This window comes from Protomyctophum parallelum (assembly GCF_964188405.1).
Source record: "Protomyctophum parallelum genome assembly, chromosome: 9".
NCBI classification, from domain to species: domain Eukaryota; kingdom Metazoa; phylum Chordata; class Actinopteri; order Myctophiformes; family Myctophidae; genus Protomyctophum; species Protomyctophum parallelum.
This window is the reverse complement of record NC_139706.1, coordinates 43,735,155-43,755,859: the sequence shown is the minus strand read 5'-3', so window position 1 is coordinate 43,755,859 and position 20,705 is coordinate 43,735,155. Positions and strand designations below refer to the sequence as shown.

Below are 20,705 nucleotides of genomic sequence, written 5' to 3'. Positions count from 1 at the left end.
AGGTGACTGCATGCAGATGACACACACGCGCGATACACACACACACACACATACACACACCCGCCCGCCTGCCCGCATAATCAGCAGGTATATCAATCATTTAGTGGAACCCAGCTATCAGATTTCACAAAACCAGTACACCCTATAGTACAATTGGTTAATGGGTGGGCAGGCGGAACGCTCCATCAGTATGACAGAGACATGTATAGAGGTCACTATGACCCAGACAACATGTGTACTGTATATGCAGATTATGGCACACACGCGTGAAAAGTGTGATCAGCGGTTCTCTGCCTTGTTCGAATTACATCTTTGTGCTATTACAACTCCACCAAAATATGAATGATCATCTTTGTTCTATGTTGTAAAATGAAAGGTTTGTATTTTAAGGTAAACATACTGAGCAACCGGAGTCTGTACAGGCTTGGAAAACTTGTGATGAGCATACCCATCTTGCACTTCATTATTATCTGACTTTTTTGTCATTTTTTTGGTCAAATTAATTACATACTGAAGATCGATTATGAAAATAATGGTTAGTTGCAGCCCTAATTTCAACATATTGGAACAGTCGGCTAACCACTAAGCTGCAGACCTCTTTAACCACGCTCGCACACACACACACACACACACACACACACACACACACACACACACACACACACACACACACACACACACGCTCAATATCGACAGCCGGTCAGCAAGTGGATTCATGAATGTATCGTGTATATATATAGACCATATTTTAGGCCAATTAAAAAACTATCTAGCCTACCAAATTTCTCACCCCACAAGTTACAACCCCGGCTGCCGGACTACCAAATCATGTATAAAACTAACTAATATAACTAATCTCACAAGTAGACAAATAGACAGACAAATATTGTGAAAATTAACTAACTAACTAACTAGCCACTTCAAATATGATTATTTTGGGGGTCCCCACTTCAAATATGATTATTTTGGGGGGTCCCCACTTCAAATATGATTATTTTGGGGGTCCTGTGCACTTCAAATATGATTATTTATTTAGTTTATTTAATTTTATTCTAATCTGACTATTTTGTGGTGTGCTGGCCTGAAACCTTTCAGAAGCTCTGCATGCTGTAGGGTACAGCATTGGTAAGAAACAAAACTATACTGTAAATACCATAACATGCAAACGGCAGCCAGCTGCTAAAAACAGATGGCTGAGCATGTTCAAAAGGTTTGGAAATTATATTTGTGAGTGTTGACGTTTCATTGGCTGCCAAGTTCATTTTCCAGTCAGACATACCCAGCCAAATGTTGTGTGCTGTTCTTTTCTTTGAAACACGCACGCACACACACACACACACACACACACACACACACACACACACACACACACACACACACACACACACACACACACACACACACACACACACACACACTCAGCAGCAGTAGTGGTTTGGGCTCAAATCTGCTGGTATTTTCGAGTTTCCCCGCAGCTGTGTTTGTTTGTGTGTGCTGTACTGTATACGCAACGCGTGCATGTGTGCCTGTGTGTGTGTGTGTGTGTGTGTGTGTGTGTGTGTGTGTGTGTGTGTGTGTGTGTGTGTGTGTTCTGTGTGCGTGCGTGCGTGCGTGCGTGTCTAAAAAAGTACACATATCAACATCTGCATATAGCCCTGTACGGTGTGTGTGTGTGCGTGCGTGCGTGCGTGCTTGTGGTGTGTGTGCTTGTGTTTGTGTTGTGGGATCTAAACTAATCACAGTGCCTTTAACCTCAAGGCCAGGGAAAAGTAAGCAGCGCACACCTGCAGGAAGGTAGATAGAGCCGTGTGCCAAGAACATGTCATCACTGAGGCTGATGGGGCAGCATACTGCAGCATACTGTATACTGTTAGGCTCTGTAGCTTTATAGAGACTTCTGACTGACTGACTGACTGACTGACTGACTGACTGACTGCTGGGTACACTGACTCTCTCTCTCTCTCTAGTTCCTCTCTCACTGTCTGTCTGTCTGTCTGTCTGTCTGTCTGTCTGTCTGTCTGTCTGTCTGTCTGTCTGTCTGTCTGTCTGTCTGTCTGTCTGTCTGTCTGTCTGTCTGTCTGTCTGTCTGTCTGTCATCTGACTTAATATTTTCCTTGAACCCACTCTCTCTCTCTCTCTCTCTCTCTCTCTCTCTCTCTCTCTCTATCTAGGTCTGAGGTCGGATGAGCCCTCCATCATTGCTTCCAGTCATCACACACACACACACACACACACACACACACACACACACACACACACACACACACACACACACACACACACACACACACACACGCATACAACAATAACAATAACACCATGTTGCCATTCGTGGCAACAGGTCATTCTGATGAAGGACTACGATTACATGTAATTGTCACTTGTCAGCACTCACAGCACACAAAGCACCAGGCTGCAGACAAGAATAGTTTGAATGTCTCACCCGTGCATAGATGCTTATTGAATTCACAAATTTCACAGCAATAGCCGAAGTTACAAAACAACAAAGCAGGCTAGGCTATATACTTCTCACACACACTCACTTGGTTCAGTAGCATAGGCCTACTGTATGTGTGTTGGAAAAGTGAATACAGTAGGCAGTGAGATCTCAGTGTTCATATTTCCAACTTTCAGAGAGGAGGGGAACAAAACAGCCTGCATGGATACCTGCACACTATAGACAGATATGAAATTGCTTTATATGAGTTATGAGAATATTGTCAGCTGTAAACTTTTATAGAAAACTCCCATGAGTTATCATTCAAATTGAAATGTTTGACATAGGTGTGATCAATCATCCAATCAAATGATGAACATATATATCTGTCCTATGTCACTTTTTGATTGTGCCTGAAGAAGGTCAGTAGACCGAAAGCTTGCCAAAAATAAACTGATTGTGCGCAGATCTGAGTGTGCGGAGCTTCCCTTTATTTTTCCTCAGCTGTAAACTTTTGAAACATGTTTCATCGACCATAGAAAATGTGATTACATTTTTGACAAAAAAGATGCTGACACTAAGGATTAGAATTTAGAACAGTGATTTTCAAAAGTGTGGTCTTCAAGGGGGTCAAAGTCTCCCCTTGTATTAGTGCTTTTTCTGATTTTATCCAATTAACACATGTTAGACCTTTCCTTTAACTGCATACCCATTCTGAAAACTGTTTTCAATCAAAATAATGCAATCAACCAATAAATCAATCAATCAATCAATCCAAAGGGACCCAGAGCCTCTTACAGCTGGTAACCCGCAGGAATCCACATGGTTCCATATGTACATTCTTGGAGTTATTATCCTTGAATTTGAGAAGTTTGAGAAGCACTGATCAACTGATTATCATCCGGCTAGTTATAAATTGAACTTACCGTCTCGCCTGATGTTGGTCCTCATAACCTTAGCATTGATCTGCTCCGCTGAAGTCCTCAGCATCATCACCCACAAGAGCACGAGGAGCGACAGGCACACTTTAAACATCACTGATGCTGATGATCCCTTCATCTCTAGCTGTTCTGTTCAACACTTATTAAAACGTCCTTCGTGCGTCTTTACTTCCTCAGGGACTTGAGCTCTTAAAACGAGGCAAATGTGAACAAAACGAAACCTTTCTAGTCGACGTGCACATAAAACGACGTACTCGTAGGCCTATATAGTAGCTTGGCTATATCCAAGAGTTGTCGAACTTTACGCAATGTAGCCGATCTTCAATCTCTCCTGAGAAACTCACCACTTGCTTGCTTCACTACAAAAACGTGGGCACGCAAACAAGTCCTCTTCTTGTGTCAAAATAAATAAATAAAAGTTTGAAAAAAAAAGAGTCTCCTTCTCTATTAAACTTTACAGAAAACGTTCTCCTATCCAAGAGTTGTCTAAAACTTTACGCATCGTAACTTCTCCAATCTATGAGAAACTCCTTGCTTACAAAATGTGGGACAGGAGCACAGAAAGAAGTCCCATATCCTTGTCCTCCAAAAAAATAAATACAAAAAATAAAAAGGTCCCCAAACGCAGACCATCCCCGGGAGTCCGGCGGTGAAGGAGGAGGCGATGTAGTGGAACCAGAAGGCAGGTGGTGGCCGATAATATAGCTCTGCTCACGGCCATGCATGAGCTCCTTATCGCTGCGAGGAGCACGCATCCAGCCACCGGCTCATTCCGATCGATCACACGCACATATTCCACATAACTTCTCCACGGCGGCGTAGGTCTATAGTAGATAGACTATCTGATTATGATGCGTGCGTGCCTGTTGATCCGCGGAAAAACTTTCTCTAGCCTACTACAATGCGCCACTGCATGCTGCCGCCGACAAGGAACTTCTTGCGCGTATTCGTACACGCACGCAAGGTACGTGATCATGTGTGTGTGTGTGTGTGTGTGTGTGTGTGTGTGTGTGTGTGTGTGTGTGTGTGTGTGTGTGTGTGTGTGTGTACGTGTGTGCGTGCGTGCGTGCGTGTGCGTGTGTGACTGTTTCCGCGCGTTGTCGGAGGTCAAAAGGGAGAAAGTCACTCTCAGTCTGAGATATTTTTCTCTTCCCTCCCCCCCCCCTCTTTTTTAGGTGAGGAGGGGTGACACGTTCAGCCGATTAGGCAATTTCTTTCCCTTTTTTTTAAACAACAAAGGAAATACGCCAGAGAGGGAACATAATTTGACTAGGAAACTTAGACACACACACGCACACAACACACACGCACGCACGAACACACGCACACACAGAGAGCGCACGTATGGGAGGAAAGGAACATTTTAGCAAAACATTAACGGGAATAAACATCACTGACACTGCGGGGGTTAATGGGTTATGCAAAAGGAAACCTCCTATAGGCATTACACACTGAAACAAATATGTTCAGCTTGTTCCAGAGAAACAGCTGACAGGTATTCACTTGTTCAGTAGGCTACATATTCCTCACAATTATTACACACTAGGCCTACCTAGCAGGCCTACAGCCAGGATCGACTACAAGGTTCTGCTGATAACATTCAACTGCATAAACGGACACGCCCCTCCTTACCTACAGGAACTAATCACCCCTCCAAAAACATCCTCCACCCGCACCCTCAGATCTGCAAACAAACTACTACTCCATGTTCCTGACACCAAACTGCGCACCATGGGGGACCGGGCCTTTTGCTCAGCAGCACCACGTCTATGGTATAGCCTCCCCATGGACCTGAGAGTGCCGCAGACTGTGGAATGTTTTAAAACAGGCCTGAAAACCTTCCTGTTTCGGAAGGCCTTTTTGTGCTGAACTGTCGCTTTGCACTGTTTTTGTTAACCCTGTTTTTAACCTTTTATGATAGACCATATGTTTTTAACCTTGTAGCACTCCGAGTTTCCTTGTGAATGAAAAGTGCAATATAAATAAAATTCATTATTATTATTATTATTACCTATGCTATTGTGTTATAACTACAAAACTGCTTTAAGGGTCTTTTTTTTCTCAGGCCAATATAAGGACCCCAATTAGCTCAGTGGTTCCCAAACTGGGGGTTGGGACTGCCAGGGTCCCCAGATCAGATGATTAGCTTTCACTAGGAAAGACCAAACATCAGACATGGGAACCCTTTAAGATGGTTTATTGAACGAGGGTGGAGTATGGTCATTGCTGTCACGAATGCCATTGCATGAAGTAAGAAGCGGGGTATGGTTGTCTATGGGAGCGTATCATGCGCAGCATGAGACGCACAACATAAACATCCATGGCATACAACATGGTGGGCCAGCATGGTCGTCTATGAGTGCGCTCCACATGCGAAGCATGGGACGCGCAGTATATACGGCCAGGCATGGCAGCAAGGTCGTCCATGGGTGCGTAGAGTGCGAAGCACAGATTACGCACGACATGAACGGCCAAGCTTGGAATACGTAGTGAAGCAGCATGGTCGTCTATGAGTGCTCCTCATGCGAAGCATGGGGAGCGCAGTATAAACGGCCAAGGCTTGGAATACTTAGTGAGGCAGCATGGTCGTCTATGGGTGCGTAGAGTGCGAAGCACAGATTACGCACGACATGAACGGCCAAGGCTTGGAATACGTATGTGAAGCAGCATGATCGTCTATGAGTGCGCTCCACATGCATGCATGGGACGCGCAGTATAAACGGCCAGGCATGGAATACATAGGGAAGCAGCAAGGTCGTCCATGGGTGCGTAGAGTGCGAAGCACAGATTACGCACGACATAAACGACCAAGGCTTAAATGAATACATAGTGGGACCCGAGGTATCGAGGGGGCGGACCCAGATACTTTGGCTTAGGGGTCGAGGCGTGGGCCTGAGTGATATAGTAGAAACCCCAAAAGTATCTTTCTAGAGTTTACCAGACCCTGGAACGGTGGGTGTCGTGGAGGGCGCGTTGGAGCAGACGTAGCTGTGATGGGCCTGGGAAGACCTTCGGGCCGAGGGTCTGGGTTATGTGGTCGGGAACTCCCTTGTTGGAGCTGTGACGCGGCTCCAGTTTTGGAGGGGTAGCCGAAGGAGTGTTCCGGGGAGTGTCCTGGTCGGCGGGGACCAGGTGGAGGTAGGAATGGAACCAGGAGCGGATGGCGACTGGACCGCTGTTGTTACGAACCCGATGGCGTGCGTGCTGGGCGTGTCGGGTGAGTGAGTGGTTAAAGGGGGCTCATTGGGCTGAGGGAGGTGTTGGAGATGCGGGAAACCCAAAAGAAAGCGAACAGGAGAACTTGGCTTCGAGTGTGGCATGGTGAGGGGCCTGAAGCCGGTGCGGAGGATGGAGCTGGTGTGGGTTAAGGTGTGGGGGGTTGGTTTTGAGGAGATGGGTGTTTTGCCTGCTTGTCAGTGCAGTTGGGGCGGGAGTGGGAGCCGCCGCAGAAGGTGCAAATATGGAGATGGCGGCACTGACAGATCGCAGCCTCCGTCATTATAATTGTTGCAAAGCATTTTATTGCCGACAAAGACGAGCGGGCGGCCACGCCTGTCTTGGGCCTTGGAGGAAGCGGGGAAAACCTTGCTGGAGGTGGTGACGCTCAGTAGGGGGGGGGGGACGTAGCTGGTTTGGTGTGCTGCGTGGGGGCGGGGTTCTGGAGCTCGGAAGGTGCAGTGAGTGGTGGGGTGGGAGGGGCAGTTGCAAAGGCTGCATGCTTCTGAGGTTTTTCCGGCGAATATTCTGCAGTATAGTTCTAGCTCCAGGGAGCCCCAGTAGGTGGATGAGTTGAATTGTTGTAGTCTGGAGGCGGCCCTGGCGGAAAACTGGCGGTGATATTCATAAAAAAGGCTGCCTCCGAAACGAGTGCAGAGGTCCATGCAGAGGTAGAGGTAGTCATCCAGTTCTTGGCGGCGGGAGGGGAATGAGGTGCATATGATATCCCGGAAGATGGAGAAGGCTAGGACGAACTCAGTGGGTGTGAGGACAGAGGAAGTGGATGGGGAGAGGTCGCGGAGGGTAATGGAGACTCCTCCGAGGTCTACTGACCGGTGTTGGGCTGTGCTGGCGGAGGGGCGTATGAGGGAAGAAAGATCAATGTCCATGCCTTGGAGAATCTGTGAACGGAGGTGTGGGGGGACCATGGGGGCGTTGAGAGCGATGGCTGACGGCGGGATGGGTGCTGGCGTGGCTGTGAAGAGGGAGAAGGAGGGGGGGGGGGGCGGTTGGGGAACACTGGGTGGGGGGGGAGAGAAGACACATGACTGTGTGGGGCGCTGGGTGCTGCTGGGGGAAATCCTAGGATGGCTGGGGGGAAACCTAGGGGAGATGGGGCTTGGTAGTTGTACTGAAGGGGGGGGGTGGGGGTGGGGTGCTGCGGCCTGCTGGAAATGAGAGGGAGGAACAGGTTGGGCATGGGGGATAGAACCGGGAGGATTTAGTAATGAGGAGGTGTGAGGTGGATGGAAAACACTGGCCGTGTGGGGGGTGGAGAGAGCTGAGGTGGCTGGAGCTCCTTCAGGGGGGGGGGGGGGTGGAGAGGGTGGATGTCTGGCGAAGACGGCTGCCTCTGGAGTGTCGCGGTGGCTGCGGGACGATGCGTGGCAGCCTTCCTCTTCCCGTGACGTGGCGGAGCTGCCTGCCGCGTAACGACGCCGCCTCTCGGCCGAGCGGGCGCCTGCTGGTCTTCTCCTCCTGTGCTGGCAGGACGGCGCGTGACGTCGTGCCGGCGCGACGGACCTGCGACGGCTGGTGGTGTTGTTGTTGTGGTGCTGTTACTGTTGCTGCGTTGGCCAATGCGGGTGGTGGTGAGTAGGTTGAAAAGGCTTTGTTTCCTGGCGGTTCTGGTGAATGATATTCCTTTGGCGGTGAGTGCTCGTTGGAGACCGACGACGGTCCAATCCGACATTAGCGTCGGTGCCGAGTCGTTCGTGCCGCGCGAGGAGGCGACGCGGCGGTTTTGCTGGAGAGCTGGGGAGGAAGATGGATCCCCACGAAACTCCCGGGGTGTCCGGTTGAGATCGGACGCGGCGGGACGAGGAGGTGCCTCGGCTGCTGACCTGGAGCCCTGCTGGTTCGGTGGCGTGTCGGGCACGGCGTTCGGGTCGGCGACGTCCTGGTGAGTACCGAGGAACATGTCTTCATTCTCCTCGGCGTGTGCGAAGAGCAACATGTTTAGGTCGGGCACCGCGAGTCCTCGGTCTGACATATTGGTAGCTGGTAGTTAGCTGGCTTGGTGGCAGAGGAAAAATGCTCGATTTATCTCTGGTAACGTAGGGTGTGCGTGTTTACAAGAAACTGGCACAGGGCATTTTTTGACGGTTGAGTTTAAGTACCCACGGTAATGGGCGACGTAGGAGTGGCCAGGCTAGTTGGAAGTGGGTGAGTGGTGGCATGGTTGGCAAGGGTGGAGTATTGGTTGGCAAGGGAGGAGATGGCAGGCAGGTGGGTTGTCTTCTGCTTGGCCAAACCTCCCGAACCTTTGTTGTTCCAACTCCATTAATGTGCAACATTGTTTTCTCTCTCAACACCGTGACGTAAAGAAACCAAGTGTATCTGCGTATCTGTAAAGTCACAATTAAAGGGCGACTTCGCCCATTTTTCGTCCTCACTCTCTGAGCTACATGCTTATCCGTTTCTCAGACAAGGACCCCCCCCCCCCTAATCTCAGAGGACCCCCCTAGGAGTCCCAAACCACCTATTGGAAGACCCATGCCCGAAAGGAACCCAGAGACCCCAATTAGAGAACTGATGCAAACTACACACTGATTGATTGATTGATTGATTGATTGATTGATTGATTGATTGATTGATTGATTGATTGATTGATTGATTGATTGATTGATTGATTGATTGATTGATTGATTGATTGATTGATTGAAACTGTTAACTGTGAGTGGACGACACCATAAAGCATTACACTTGTTAACAATAGGGCCCACCATTATTTTCAATTCATCAAATTCACCAATCTATATAGGCTACTGCAGTGGTGGTGCAGTGGGACACTGCAGTAGCATAATTGTTTAGTTGCATCCTAACCATCCATGGTTAGGATGCATGCATGATGCATGCTTAAAATAATCATTAAACTGTATATGTGCTCTAATTATATCTACTCTTTCTGTCTGAGCTTTATAGGCCTACCGTCCATTTAAAATAATGGTTATTTGCTCCAATCATTCAGTGATCTTTCTCTCTGAGCTTTATACAGGCCATTGAATACCACTCTTGTCCAGGTAACCCCAGGTAACCCCCCCCCCCCCACATTATTGTACCAAAATGCGGAAGACAGTTGACTGTACCTTATAGCACAACATGATGATACATGATATAACATAGACCGAAATGGAGTTATATCAACAAGGATAGGATGATTATAAAAAGGTTATGTCTGTATAGGAGTGCAGAGCTGCAAATTACTTTGGACAGATGGAAAATGCTTTAGTTAAACTTGGTGAGTGACGGATCACTTCCTGGGTTTCTACCGATACTTGAATGTCGGCATGGAATAATAATCCCGTCTTTCCCGGCCCTGTACATGACCTTGTGGTTCATTATCATGCAAGTATGCAGTCCAAGTCTACATCCATGCTGCTCTGCTCTGCATGCTTATCACCCTGTTATATGACCTCCATCTAGAGACGTATCGCCTGCACTTCATGGCTGTCAGGTGGGAAACCTCGAATGAACTGAAACCGTTCATTTTCATTAAATTAACCAATGGATCCAATGTAGATAAGTCACAAAAGCTCACATGTTGTGAGCTTGTCTCTCTCTCTCTCTCTCTCTCTCTCTCTCTCTCTCTCTCTCTCTCCTTGCCAGCCTTGGTCCATGTCCATGCATGCTATCCACTTATTTGAAGAGCTATTTAGCCTTACTTGACAGGATTGCTCTTACTCAGCATGAAGAGCCTTCCCTTTCCCAAACACTGGGCCTTGAGTTATTGAGTAATGTGGCAAAGCCTTTATATACACAGTCACTTAACAATGTGATGAGGAAGTTAATTACTGTATATAAGAAGCTATATTCCAACTCCCCTACAGTATATATATATAGGCTAATATCATATGCGCTCATTGGTGCATGAATGTATGATTGTGCATGTGCACACATGCACAACTTATGTCACACATACTCATGTACACAAAGCATAATGTCACGACCATCACACATGCATGCACGCGCACACACATTAAAATGGACCCAAATGTTAATATACTGTAAGAAATGTAACCTACAGGTCCAGTCTCAGACTTAAGTTAAAGGTGTAGGGCAACGGAAATGGTGGACATTTTATTTTGCAGTTTTAGCTGGAAACGCTGGCTCTGAAGTTTCCGAACAAATCAGAGCGCCGCATCCCTCCAGGCTATGGGGTCTCAAAGTCTGAGACTTCCTGCACGTGGATTTCATTTGTAAACAAAGTGAAAGGGAGACATTAAAAAAGCCAGCGGATTATTTCTAACCTGTACACAACCTACATATTTTAGCGTGATGATTAAGTTTAAAGGGATTGTGACATTAAAAAAAAAGGTTTCGGAATTGTTCTTGTTTTTTTTAGGTTTTCTAATCTCAATTGCACCCAAAAAACATGAACTTTTAACATTCAGTAGATTTTCTGTGATCTGGGGTTTTCTGGCTCAAACAGGTGCTCTGATTTGCCGGCAGTAAGTGACATCACTTACTGCAAATCCCATATATGTCAATGGGATTTGCCAGCAGATGTCACTGTTTCACTGTGTTGCCTGTTTTCATTGTAGCTCAAAAGGCCCAAAAAACCCCAAAGAAAACTTCAGACTACAGAAAATCCACTGAATGTTCAAAGTTCAGGTTTTTTGGGTGTAATTGAGGTCATAAAACCTAAAAGAAAAAAGAAAAAGAAAAATAAATGAAAATGAATGTCATAAAACCTTTAAGTATACACTGTCTGGATGTCTTGAATGAGAATAAAAACGGAGTAGTTCTTTAATCAAAACCAGCTGTGAAGGAGGAGTAATGAAACATGGGAAACAAACTGGTGCTGGAGCTTCATTTTTATTGGCTTTTATCGATGTGTATCTCTATACACGTCATCACGCAGCACATTTTCATTTTCAGGAAGTAATTTAAAAAAAAGTTGTATGGACTTTTTGATATACAAACACACAAAAATTTGAATTTGCCCATTTCTTTGGCATCCCTCCATTGTTAGGTAGGCCTATGCCCATATGATGACCACAGATATGGTCTAAAAGTGTGAAAAACATATTTTTCATTACGCCTTTAACGTTCAAGCTCTACTATATGTGCATTGGATCGGCTATAGCACCTCTCAAATAATCTTGAAAGTATTAACATTTTGAACAATTTCGATTTATTTTGATGAAAATATTTTTCTCTGCTGGTCCCTGGCACAAAATATTTTCAGATGGGGGTCCGCAACCAAATACATATCAATGTATAGGGGTCATTGACATGAAAAAGTGTAAGAACTATACTGCTAAATAGCGTTTGGACATTGTGAAATATGACACACACAAGTGTGATGTCCACACAAGTATAGCAATGCCCAATGTGCATGCGTACGTCCGTGCATGCGTGCAGATACATGCCGTATCTGCTTGAATGGAGTTGCCATTTGTCTTGTCTTTCCTGGAGCATTGTAACATCCCTCAGCGGATCCACACACTCTAACCTTCCTGTCTGTGTATTAGGGAGGCACATGCACATTGGCCCCGAGGCGGGAGAAGAGCTTGACTAATAACTGAAATCCAGTCAGGAACAAATAGAGGCTTTTGTAACGGCGTTTAAGCAAGCTGTTCCATTGATGTCGGGCGCAAACCTTGTATGTCCAACACTATATCATTTTTTATTTATTATATTAAAATCACACCCATGTGAAGTGAGGGGCGCTCTTATCATCATTGACTGTTCTTAATCTGTTGTACAGCGACCTTGAATAATAAATGAATAACATAAATAAAATGTATTATTATTATTATTATTATTATTATTATTAATATTATTATTATTGTTGTAAATGGGAATTTTGTGTTAGGACAATAGCTGATTTGCTCGTCCACATATGATGTAAATGCTCCATCCATTGTCAATGGCATTTAATGTTTGTGTTAGGACAAGAATCTACAATATAGCTGAAATAGGAGGGGCTATAGCGCCCCTCAAAAACACCTGCGTTAAGTCAGGGGCGCTCTTATCGTCAACATGCATCATCATACATCATCATTCTGACCAATCGCATGGCGTCCTCACTTTCCTGTCATTGGGGCCCATCACAATTGGCGTCTTCACTCACTTTGCTCAGCCAATCAAATCATCGCTATGGGGTGCTCAGCCAATCAAATCATCACTTAAATTCACACAAACACATAGAGCTGGGCATAGGAGGCCCTCTGCAAAGAAATATTTTAAATAAGTGGGAAATAGCTGATCTACTTTTTATGTATTGAAATGGTCTTAAAAGTCCTTCAATTATCATCTGGGGACCCCCAAAAAATCATGTGGGGGGGTCCCGACCCACAGGTTGAGAACTACAAGGGTCATTTTCAACTGTCATTCGGTAACGACATCATCACACAAAATGCTATCACAACGTTGTCCTTTAAAATGAATCATCAACAAAGCACTTTGGAAAGGAAAAATGGCACTATATAGAAATGAACCATTTGCCATTTGAATTCAAGAAGACATTTTCATGAGTGGGACTTTATTGCCGTCTATAACGCAAGTTGTCCTTGCTAACAAAAAGTCATCAGTGAAATTTTATTGCAGACTAATTTACACGTGTCCTTGGTGGTAGAATGTGAAGGGGGGATTATATTGATATATTCACAAATAAAACCATTAATTCTATTTTATTGTCATTCATATAAAATTACATAAAATGTCATTCAGTGTTTATATTAAATAAATGTTTGTATGCCACAAATGGATGGTTTGTGATTTAGGAACTGCACTCAGAACTTTATGTTGATGTCCCGCTGACATATAGTGATGCATCTTTTGCCAAGCAACCCATCGACATGGTGAAAAAAGGACAGCTACATTATTCTGAAAGTAGTGAGAAGTAGAGAAGTATATAGTCATATACTGTAAGTACCTGTACTATGAAAAAGGTCTTTATACTTTGACTTTTGATACTATAATTCAATTAAACACCAGATGTATGCTACATATACTGTATGAGCTGTGTCATCATCTTATGATGACTGTGTCATCATCTTATGATGACACAGCTCCCCCCCTCCCCACCTTGCCGGTCCGCGTAAATTTTGTGAACTGTCAGCCGGTCCGTGACATTATAAAGGTTGGGACTTACTCAACAAAGATTAGATTTACCCGCATTTGGGTTCTTGACTCCAAATGCAATACTGGTGGGTTTTAATGTTGGACCCTGAGTGAGTCACTAAACTTCCTCCATTCTAAATAGTAGCCTGATTTTCATTCCTATCAGTTGATGGTTGATCAACCATCCTGTAAGTGTGCATCCTGTCACAACTGTAGGCTAAACGGTGCTGCAATGCTGCTTGCCTGGTACACCACTTGAGGGACTGCCCATGAGTCAGACATAGCTGCGTGGCTAGTTAAGACTCACTCATGCTGTGGGTTAAAAATCACCCAGTGCTGTTGTTGCCTCACATCTAGAAGGTTCTGGGTTTGACACTGTGGGCGCTGCATGGGGGCGTGTTCCCTCCTCCGTGTCATCAGTGCCCATACCTGAGGCGGGGTTGGCGAAAGGGCCTTTCTGTGTGGAGTTTGCATGTTCTCCCCGTGTCCCCTAGGGTAGTTTCCCTCACAACCAACATGCAGTAATCCTGGTCACTAAACTGCCTCCCCCTGGCCAGCATTAGATATAATTGACACTGGGTGAAAAAAATGGGTTGCAAAATCGTGGGATAAAAATGATTAACACAATCAGTCCCGGGATTCCTTCAAAAGAGATCAGATCAAAAGAGGCATTCTTTCTGCAGTGGTAAACGGGAAGTAAACAGGACCGCACATGAACGAAGAGCGAAGTGTACGGTGACAGTCACTGACATGGCCTGGACGGTTAGCTCAACCGTATGGGCACCTATATAGGCTGCTGAGCCAGCCTGACGGTGTGCCGCGGGTTCGACTCCCGATCCCGACGGCCTTCCAAAATCAGTAGTCAAAGTAAGTAGTCAGACTACTTTCATCCTATTATTAAAAAATAGAATATCGCTTGGCTCAGATCAGCTCCTAGATGGATTCAACATCTCTCCAGGCACAGCCTCTCACTGTGTTTGATCAGGGTCTTAGTGGTTTTGACTGAAGTCGCACACACACACACACACACATACACGCACACATACACACGGGTGGCGTTGTTATCTTGTACTGTAGATTCTTTTTTATCTGTAGCAGACCTCCTGGAGGGCCTGGTGTCTTGATACAGCCAGCCCAAAAGCCCAAGACAAGGAGACAGGAGAGGATGAAAGACGCGTGCGTGCGTGCGTGCATGCGTGCGTGCGTGCGTGTGTGTGTGTGTGTGCGTGCGAGCGAGCGTGTGTGTGAAAAGTAAGAAAAAGTGAGAGATAATGATAATGATAATGATAATGATAATGATAATGATGAGAGAGAGAGAGAGAGAGAGAGAGAGAGGGAGAGAGAGAGATTAAATTAAGACATTAAGTTGCTGTTATGTTTCAGTTTGTTGATTTGTTTTTATTGTTACTGTATTGCTTGTTGTTCATTATTGTCCAATTTCCAATGTTTGAACAGTTCTTATAGTAGAGTTTGTTGATTAATTTTGATGCAGTAATGGCCCCTTTTCCATTCTTTCTCTTTTTGAGGTATTACAACGTCCTTAAATTGTCACTTCACGACATCATGACGGGACCCTGGCCTACAGGTTGAGCACCATAACCTCTGCACTAAGCAGACCACTTAAGTGGTGCTTTCAATACTTCCTCAAGTGGGCCCTAATCTAGTATACCACTGATCTACTAGAATACTTTATTGGCAGTTAAAGAAAATTGCAAAGAATGACATCATTAAAAAAAAAAAAAGCCAAATGGATTTAGACACAAAAAAAGCCTTTGCTTGTTTCCATTCTGGTCCTTTCGGCCTGGTGGAGACAATTATGGGCAAACAGGGAGGGGCTGAGGCTGTGAAAGGTTTCTTTCTGCCCGCCTGCAGCGGCGATAGCTACTGTATATGTCTTGGGATATTGCTACAACATGCACACTTTGCCACATTTCATGCATGGTCGGGCTGGATACATTATTGCTTCTGTGTACGTGTGTAGTTTCCGTGCACTTGTCGTGTGCACCTGTCGTGTTTCGATTGTGACAAATTACAAATGGGGTTCTAACGGGATGTGTGTTTGTGTGTGTGTTTGTGTGTGTGTGTGTGTGTGTGTGTGTGTGTGTGTGTGGTCGTGTGTGTGTGTGTGTGTGTGTGTGTGTGTGTGTGTGTGTGTGTGTGTGTGTGACTGTGTGTGTCCTCTATAGGTCATTCTGTAATGGAGTGAGTGGAAGAAGTGTTTAATGTTATATTATTCTGTTACGTTATACAAAGACCCCAACATCCTGAGGTAGAGAGAGAGAGAGAGAGAGAGAGAGAGAGAGAGAGAGAGAGAGAGAGAGAGAGAGAGAGAGAGAGAGAGAGAGAGAGAGAGAGAGAGAGAGAGAGAATCAGTAGATAGAGTAGTGCAAAAGACTGGGAACATAAAGTGTAGGGAAGCAATGGTCTGTTTTAGCGTGTGTGTGTGTGTGTGTGTGTGTGTGTGTGTGTGTGTGTGTGTGTGTGTGTGTGTGTGTGTGTGTGTGTGTGTGTGTGTGTGTGTGTGTGTGTGCGCGCGTGAGTGAGTGAGTGTGTGATTGCGTGTGTGCGTGCATGTGAGAACTGGTGTGGAAGGCAATAAGATTAAGAGTGGCGGAGGCGGAAAGAGGCCTATCTTTCTGATAGGGCTATTAATGGGTGATTTGGGCCCAGGAGGATGGCCGTTTGTCAAAGCTATATTCCCCCGTGTGAAGTTATACAGAATACCAGAGGAGAAGGTATGGACACGAGACACAGAACACACTGCTGTTCACTGTTGATTCAAGCTGGGCTCACACACACTACAGGAGTTTTCAAATGTTTTTTTTCTGGTTCTATTTATAAGGCCAACTTGGAACTATTGAAAACACTTGCAGCCCACCCACTGGGACCACTTGAAATGGTCCGGTCAGTGGACTGTGTGCATTTTATATTAATATCCAAATATTTATCCAAATATTTGAATCACAATTATTCACACGATTTGTCTAGTTAATCATGCAATTAGTCGCAAATAAGTCATCAGTTTTTCATCTATGCGCAATGTAGGCCTGCACCTTAGAGGGATATTTTTTTAAATCTTTTATACCCTTATTAACACAGCCAGTGCGGGAATCGGTTTTCTACGTGGTTCGAATCCCAACGGTCCAGTGCGGGACACGTAGATGTCCGTTTAGCGCAGGTTTTTATTGATTACTTTCAATCGCCTTTGTACACACCCGGACAATACCTCAAGCAGTCCTGATTCACCGCACAGCCCTCCGGTCACATGATTTAAAAAAAAGCCTCTCCCCCTCCCTTCCTGAAAACAGGACGGGAGGGGCGCAAATGCGCATTGTGTAGCGGCAGCCTACTCACACAAATAGCTCCCCCCATGCGAGCGTACTCCAGTCAACAGACTCACATTTCATAACATCCGATCGGCTCGATCGTATCCATGCACCTCAGCCAATCTACTCCTGTTTCTCCCTCCTCCCTCCCTCCTCCTCCGAGTTGGAACGATACACAGCGACAGACACGTACATAAATAATGACAATGCGTCTTTGCATCGTTCCTTCTGCCCGCCTTGCGCCTACCCTATCCGCCATCTTCATAATCTTCATAAATAATTTAACAAAACAGTAGTAACGTAGCCTCGATATGTTCCCTCAGTCCCATATGCTCATTCTTTAGCTCATACAAAAGCCAATTACCGACGAAAGGTAAATGGGATCAATGTGTACTTTTCCCTCGTAAAAGTAGACATTTGATTCAGGGCTTTCATTCGGTGTATAGAATATATATGACATCAATGTTTTTGGAGCCCAATAAAAAAATCTGGCGGACCGTTTCAGCTGATCACTGACCATGTATCTTAGGGTGCACCACTGAAATGCTTCCGTGTTCCCGGAAGTGCGTCAATTTCGTCGGTCTCGCTTCTTAAAGGGACCGCATAGGGCTAAAACCTTGGCGGTCTGAGCCACTACTAGATGGAGCTGTTGGGCAGTCAAAGTTAACATGGATAGTGGAAAAATATGCTGGCTTTATGCAAAAGGCTTATGTACAATCTTTATTGGAAGTCAATTAAAAAACCTAAAGAAACCATAATGGTACTGCATTAAACAGGCTGCAGCATGGGTATAAGGATCTGATAAATCTACTTAGTAATGCGAGTGGGACTGTAGTGTTCACCTATATGCTTATATAAAGGTTCACTAAAATATACTTGTATATATTTTTTGTTATCAACACTAAAGGATGAACCACATCTAACCAGATCCGCAGGCAAACACACATATACCTCAACACATTTCTGATTAGGAAGAAGTTTAACGTCTTTAGTTACCATGGAAATGAGCTGATATTTGTGTTTGTGGGCTACCAATGGCACGGTGACATTTAGTGTGATTATGCATATTTCACGAGGCTTGGAGCACAAAATTCTGCAAGGATCAATTAGGCAGAAAATTGGATCATTATGTTGCGCTGAGCAGTCGGAAGACTAAATGCATTTTATGAATGCTGTGAGAGTGAGTGGGAGCAGGACTGGCACCATCATGACATATTAGTAGCCTAGACTATGAATATTGTCATTAATAACTCAATTAATATGAGGATTTACAGTAATTGTGTGTTTTTTTTGCATTGAAGCATTGAAGCATTGCATGGAATCACTATTAATTTGATTAGCTCAGCTGTGTTGCTTACAATACATCTTGGTGTACTATATATGAGGCCAGTCAGTCTTGTATGCTATTCTCTCAAGACAGAATAAATATATATATTTTTGTCCTTTTTTTATGTCATGTTTTTAACATGCTGTAATTTTTTACCTAAAACTCAGAAAACAAACTACACAATCTGGTTATAGGGTTTCATATGCCTTTAATGAACTCAACGTAGTATGTACGTGCGTCCGAACATGCATGTGGTCATGTGTTAATACTTAATAGTATGTGCACCCGTTTTTTTAAATATATATAATTTTTATCCCAAGATTTTGTAACCCGTTTTTTCACCCCTGTGTCAATTATCTAATGTGATCCTGGGCTCTACACACCCTCCGCCAACCTAGTCCCCATATATGGGGGACATGGGGAGAGCAACGGACTTGAACTCATGCTTCCTTCATGCCTGAGTGTCCAAGTTGCTCCTTTACACCTGACAGGGGGGAGTTTCCCTGGTTGGACGTAGCACATGGAAGGAACACGTTATTCCAACCAGTTCCTTTCCCCTCCATCAGGGAACATGCAAACTCCACACAGAAAGGCTAGAGGCAACAGCACTACCAACTGTGCCACCGTGCCCCGTGTGCACCTGTTCTTGACTGGGTGCTTGTGTGTGTAGTAAGCTACTGTGCCTGTGATTCAATGCCTGTTACACCAGACTCAAGGCCTGTTACACCAGTCTCAAATGAGGGACGGCGTCCGCCCCACCATACAGTACATACATAGGAAGTGACCCTATGTCCATGTGTGTGTCATACAGTATTTAACCTACACATAGGAACATAAGAATTATCATTTTAGCATAGTCTTTATTTTCCCCCAACATAACACCAACACACAATAGGCTACATGAAGTCCAGAGGATACACAACACCATCATAACAGCAAGGCAGTTTTTTTAACGACACAATGGCTGAAGGGACAAAAGTCCTAATTATACATACTTTTTGCCAAGTTGTGTATCTTCGAAATGGCAAAACAAGTTTATTTTAGTAGGAGTTTTGTCCCTTCAGCCATTGCCATTTAGTGTTTTATTTATTAATATACCCAGTCACCTTGAAGGCTAAATATTACATAACGTCAGCTTTTTTTTCTACAATCTGCACTTTTCTCCTGTATTTTACAGGATCAATGCTCTTCTGGATCAGGGCACACTGTCCACCCATCTGATCTTGACAAGGCAGCCATGGTTGCCATGTCAAGTGCTAAGGTGGGTGGACTTGCATGCACTATAGTCACTATACTGCACCTGAGATGTTCCTTTTTACTGGGACCAAGTTTAAAATAAGAATTGGATACACTGAATATCAATATGATATTCAATTATTTCAATGGTAGTTGATGGAGAGAAAGGAACGGATTTTTGTCCAAACAAGAAACAGCAACCAATCATGGGTGCAAAGAGGGGCATAACCACAGGCAGGAAAAAAGGGTCAACCATCAGGATTTGCAATCTACTTTACTTTCCATTCTAGGGAAATGATTCAAAGATGCAGGGGCCTCTGTGTAGAAGGATCAGTAGCTGATGTCGTAGAAGGTATAAAGCACATGCTTGTCCACAAAGCATTGACAAGGCTTGCCTGAGAAGGCTTTCTTCTCTGACTAAAGTGCAAACATACAACAGAGGTTCACCTCCTGGAAGATGCCGGTTGTCACTCACAGAGCTTTTTGAGAATCCCTCATTCATCCTCATCCCAAAGCAGTTCCAAGCCTACCTGGACTGAGTGGACTCCACCATTAGGTCCCACAGGTCAAATTGCCCACTCAAGAAGCACTTTGCGAGCAATGGAGGCGAGACACCAAAGGTGTTGAATAGAAGGAAATGTCATAGGTTCAAAAGCCTATATGATCAGGTTGCAGCAGTCAGATGAAAAACATTTTCATGATTTTGAAAAAGCAGTGTTCTCTTAGGCAGGTTTGAGCTGAGGTGGATTGTTCATGATGAAATGATCAGAAATATATGTTGAAGAGAGAGCATAACATTCAAAATATCATAAGCCTGATTTGCTGCGTTCCGCGGATCTGAAATGTCTCTGAAATACTGTGTCACCTCCTCCTTCACATTCATTAGATCCCGTGATATTTTGTTGCCAGATGGAATTTCCTAGACTAGAGTAAATAATAATAAAGAAAATCACGAGAATCACTAAAGAGAAAGCAGTAGGAAAACTTTTTTACACTCATCTTTTACTTTCTCTAATAACAACCTAAATCATGAATCTTGGTTGAAAAAGTTGTCCCTTAAGAGGTGAACATTAATGAGCTACCTGTCAGCTTCTATCATATACAAACATAATCTAGGGATAGGAATACAGAAACTACAGCTAGAATTTCCA

The 20,705-nt window shown here is 44.7% G+C and overlaps 1 protein-coding gene across 1 annotated transcript in view; it reads right to left on the bottom strand.

Annotated features, from left to right (window-relative positions):
• Positions 1 to 4,203, bottom strand: part of pdgfd (platelet derived growth factor d) — a 120,155-nt gene extending 115,952 nt beyond the window's left edge. Inside the window, exon 1 of the mRNA XM_083772576.1 lies at positions 3,364 to 4,203. Coding sequence (XP_083628702.1) covers positions 3,364 to 3,496 — 133 coding nt within the window. The 5' untranslated portion in view covers positions 3,497 to 4,203. The remainder of the gene's footprint in view (positions 1 to 3,363) is intronic.
• Between the last annotated feature and the right edge of the window lie 16,502 nt (positions 4,204 to 20,705).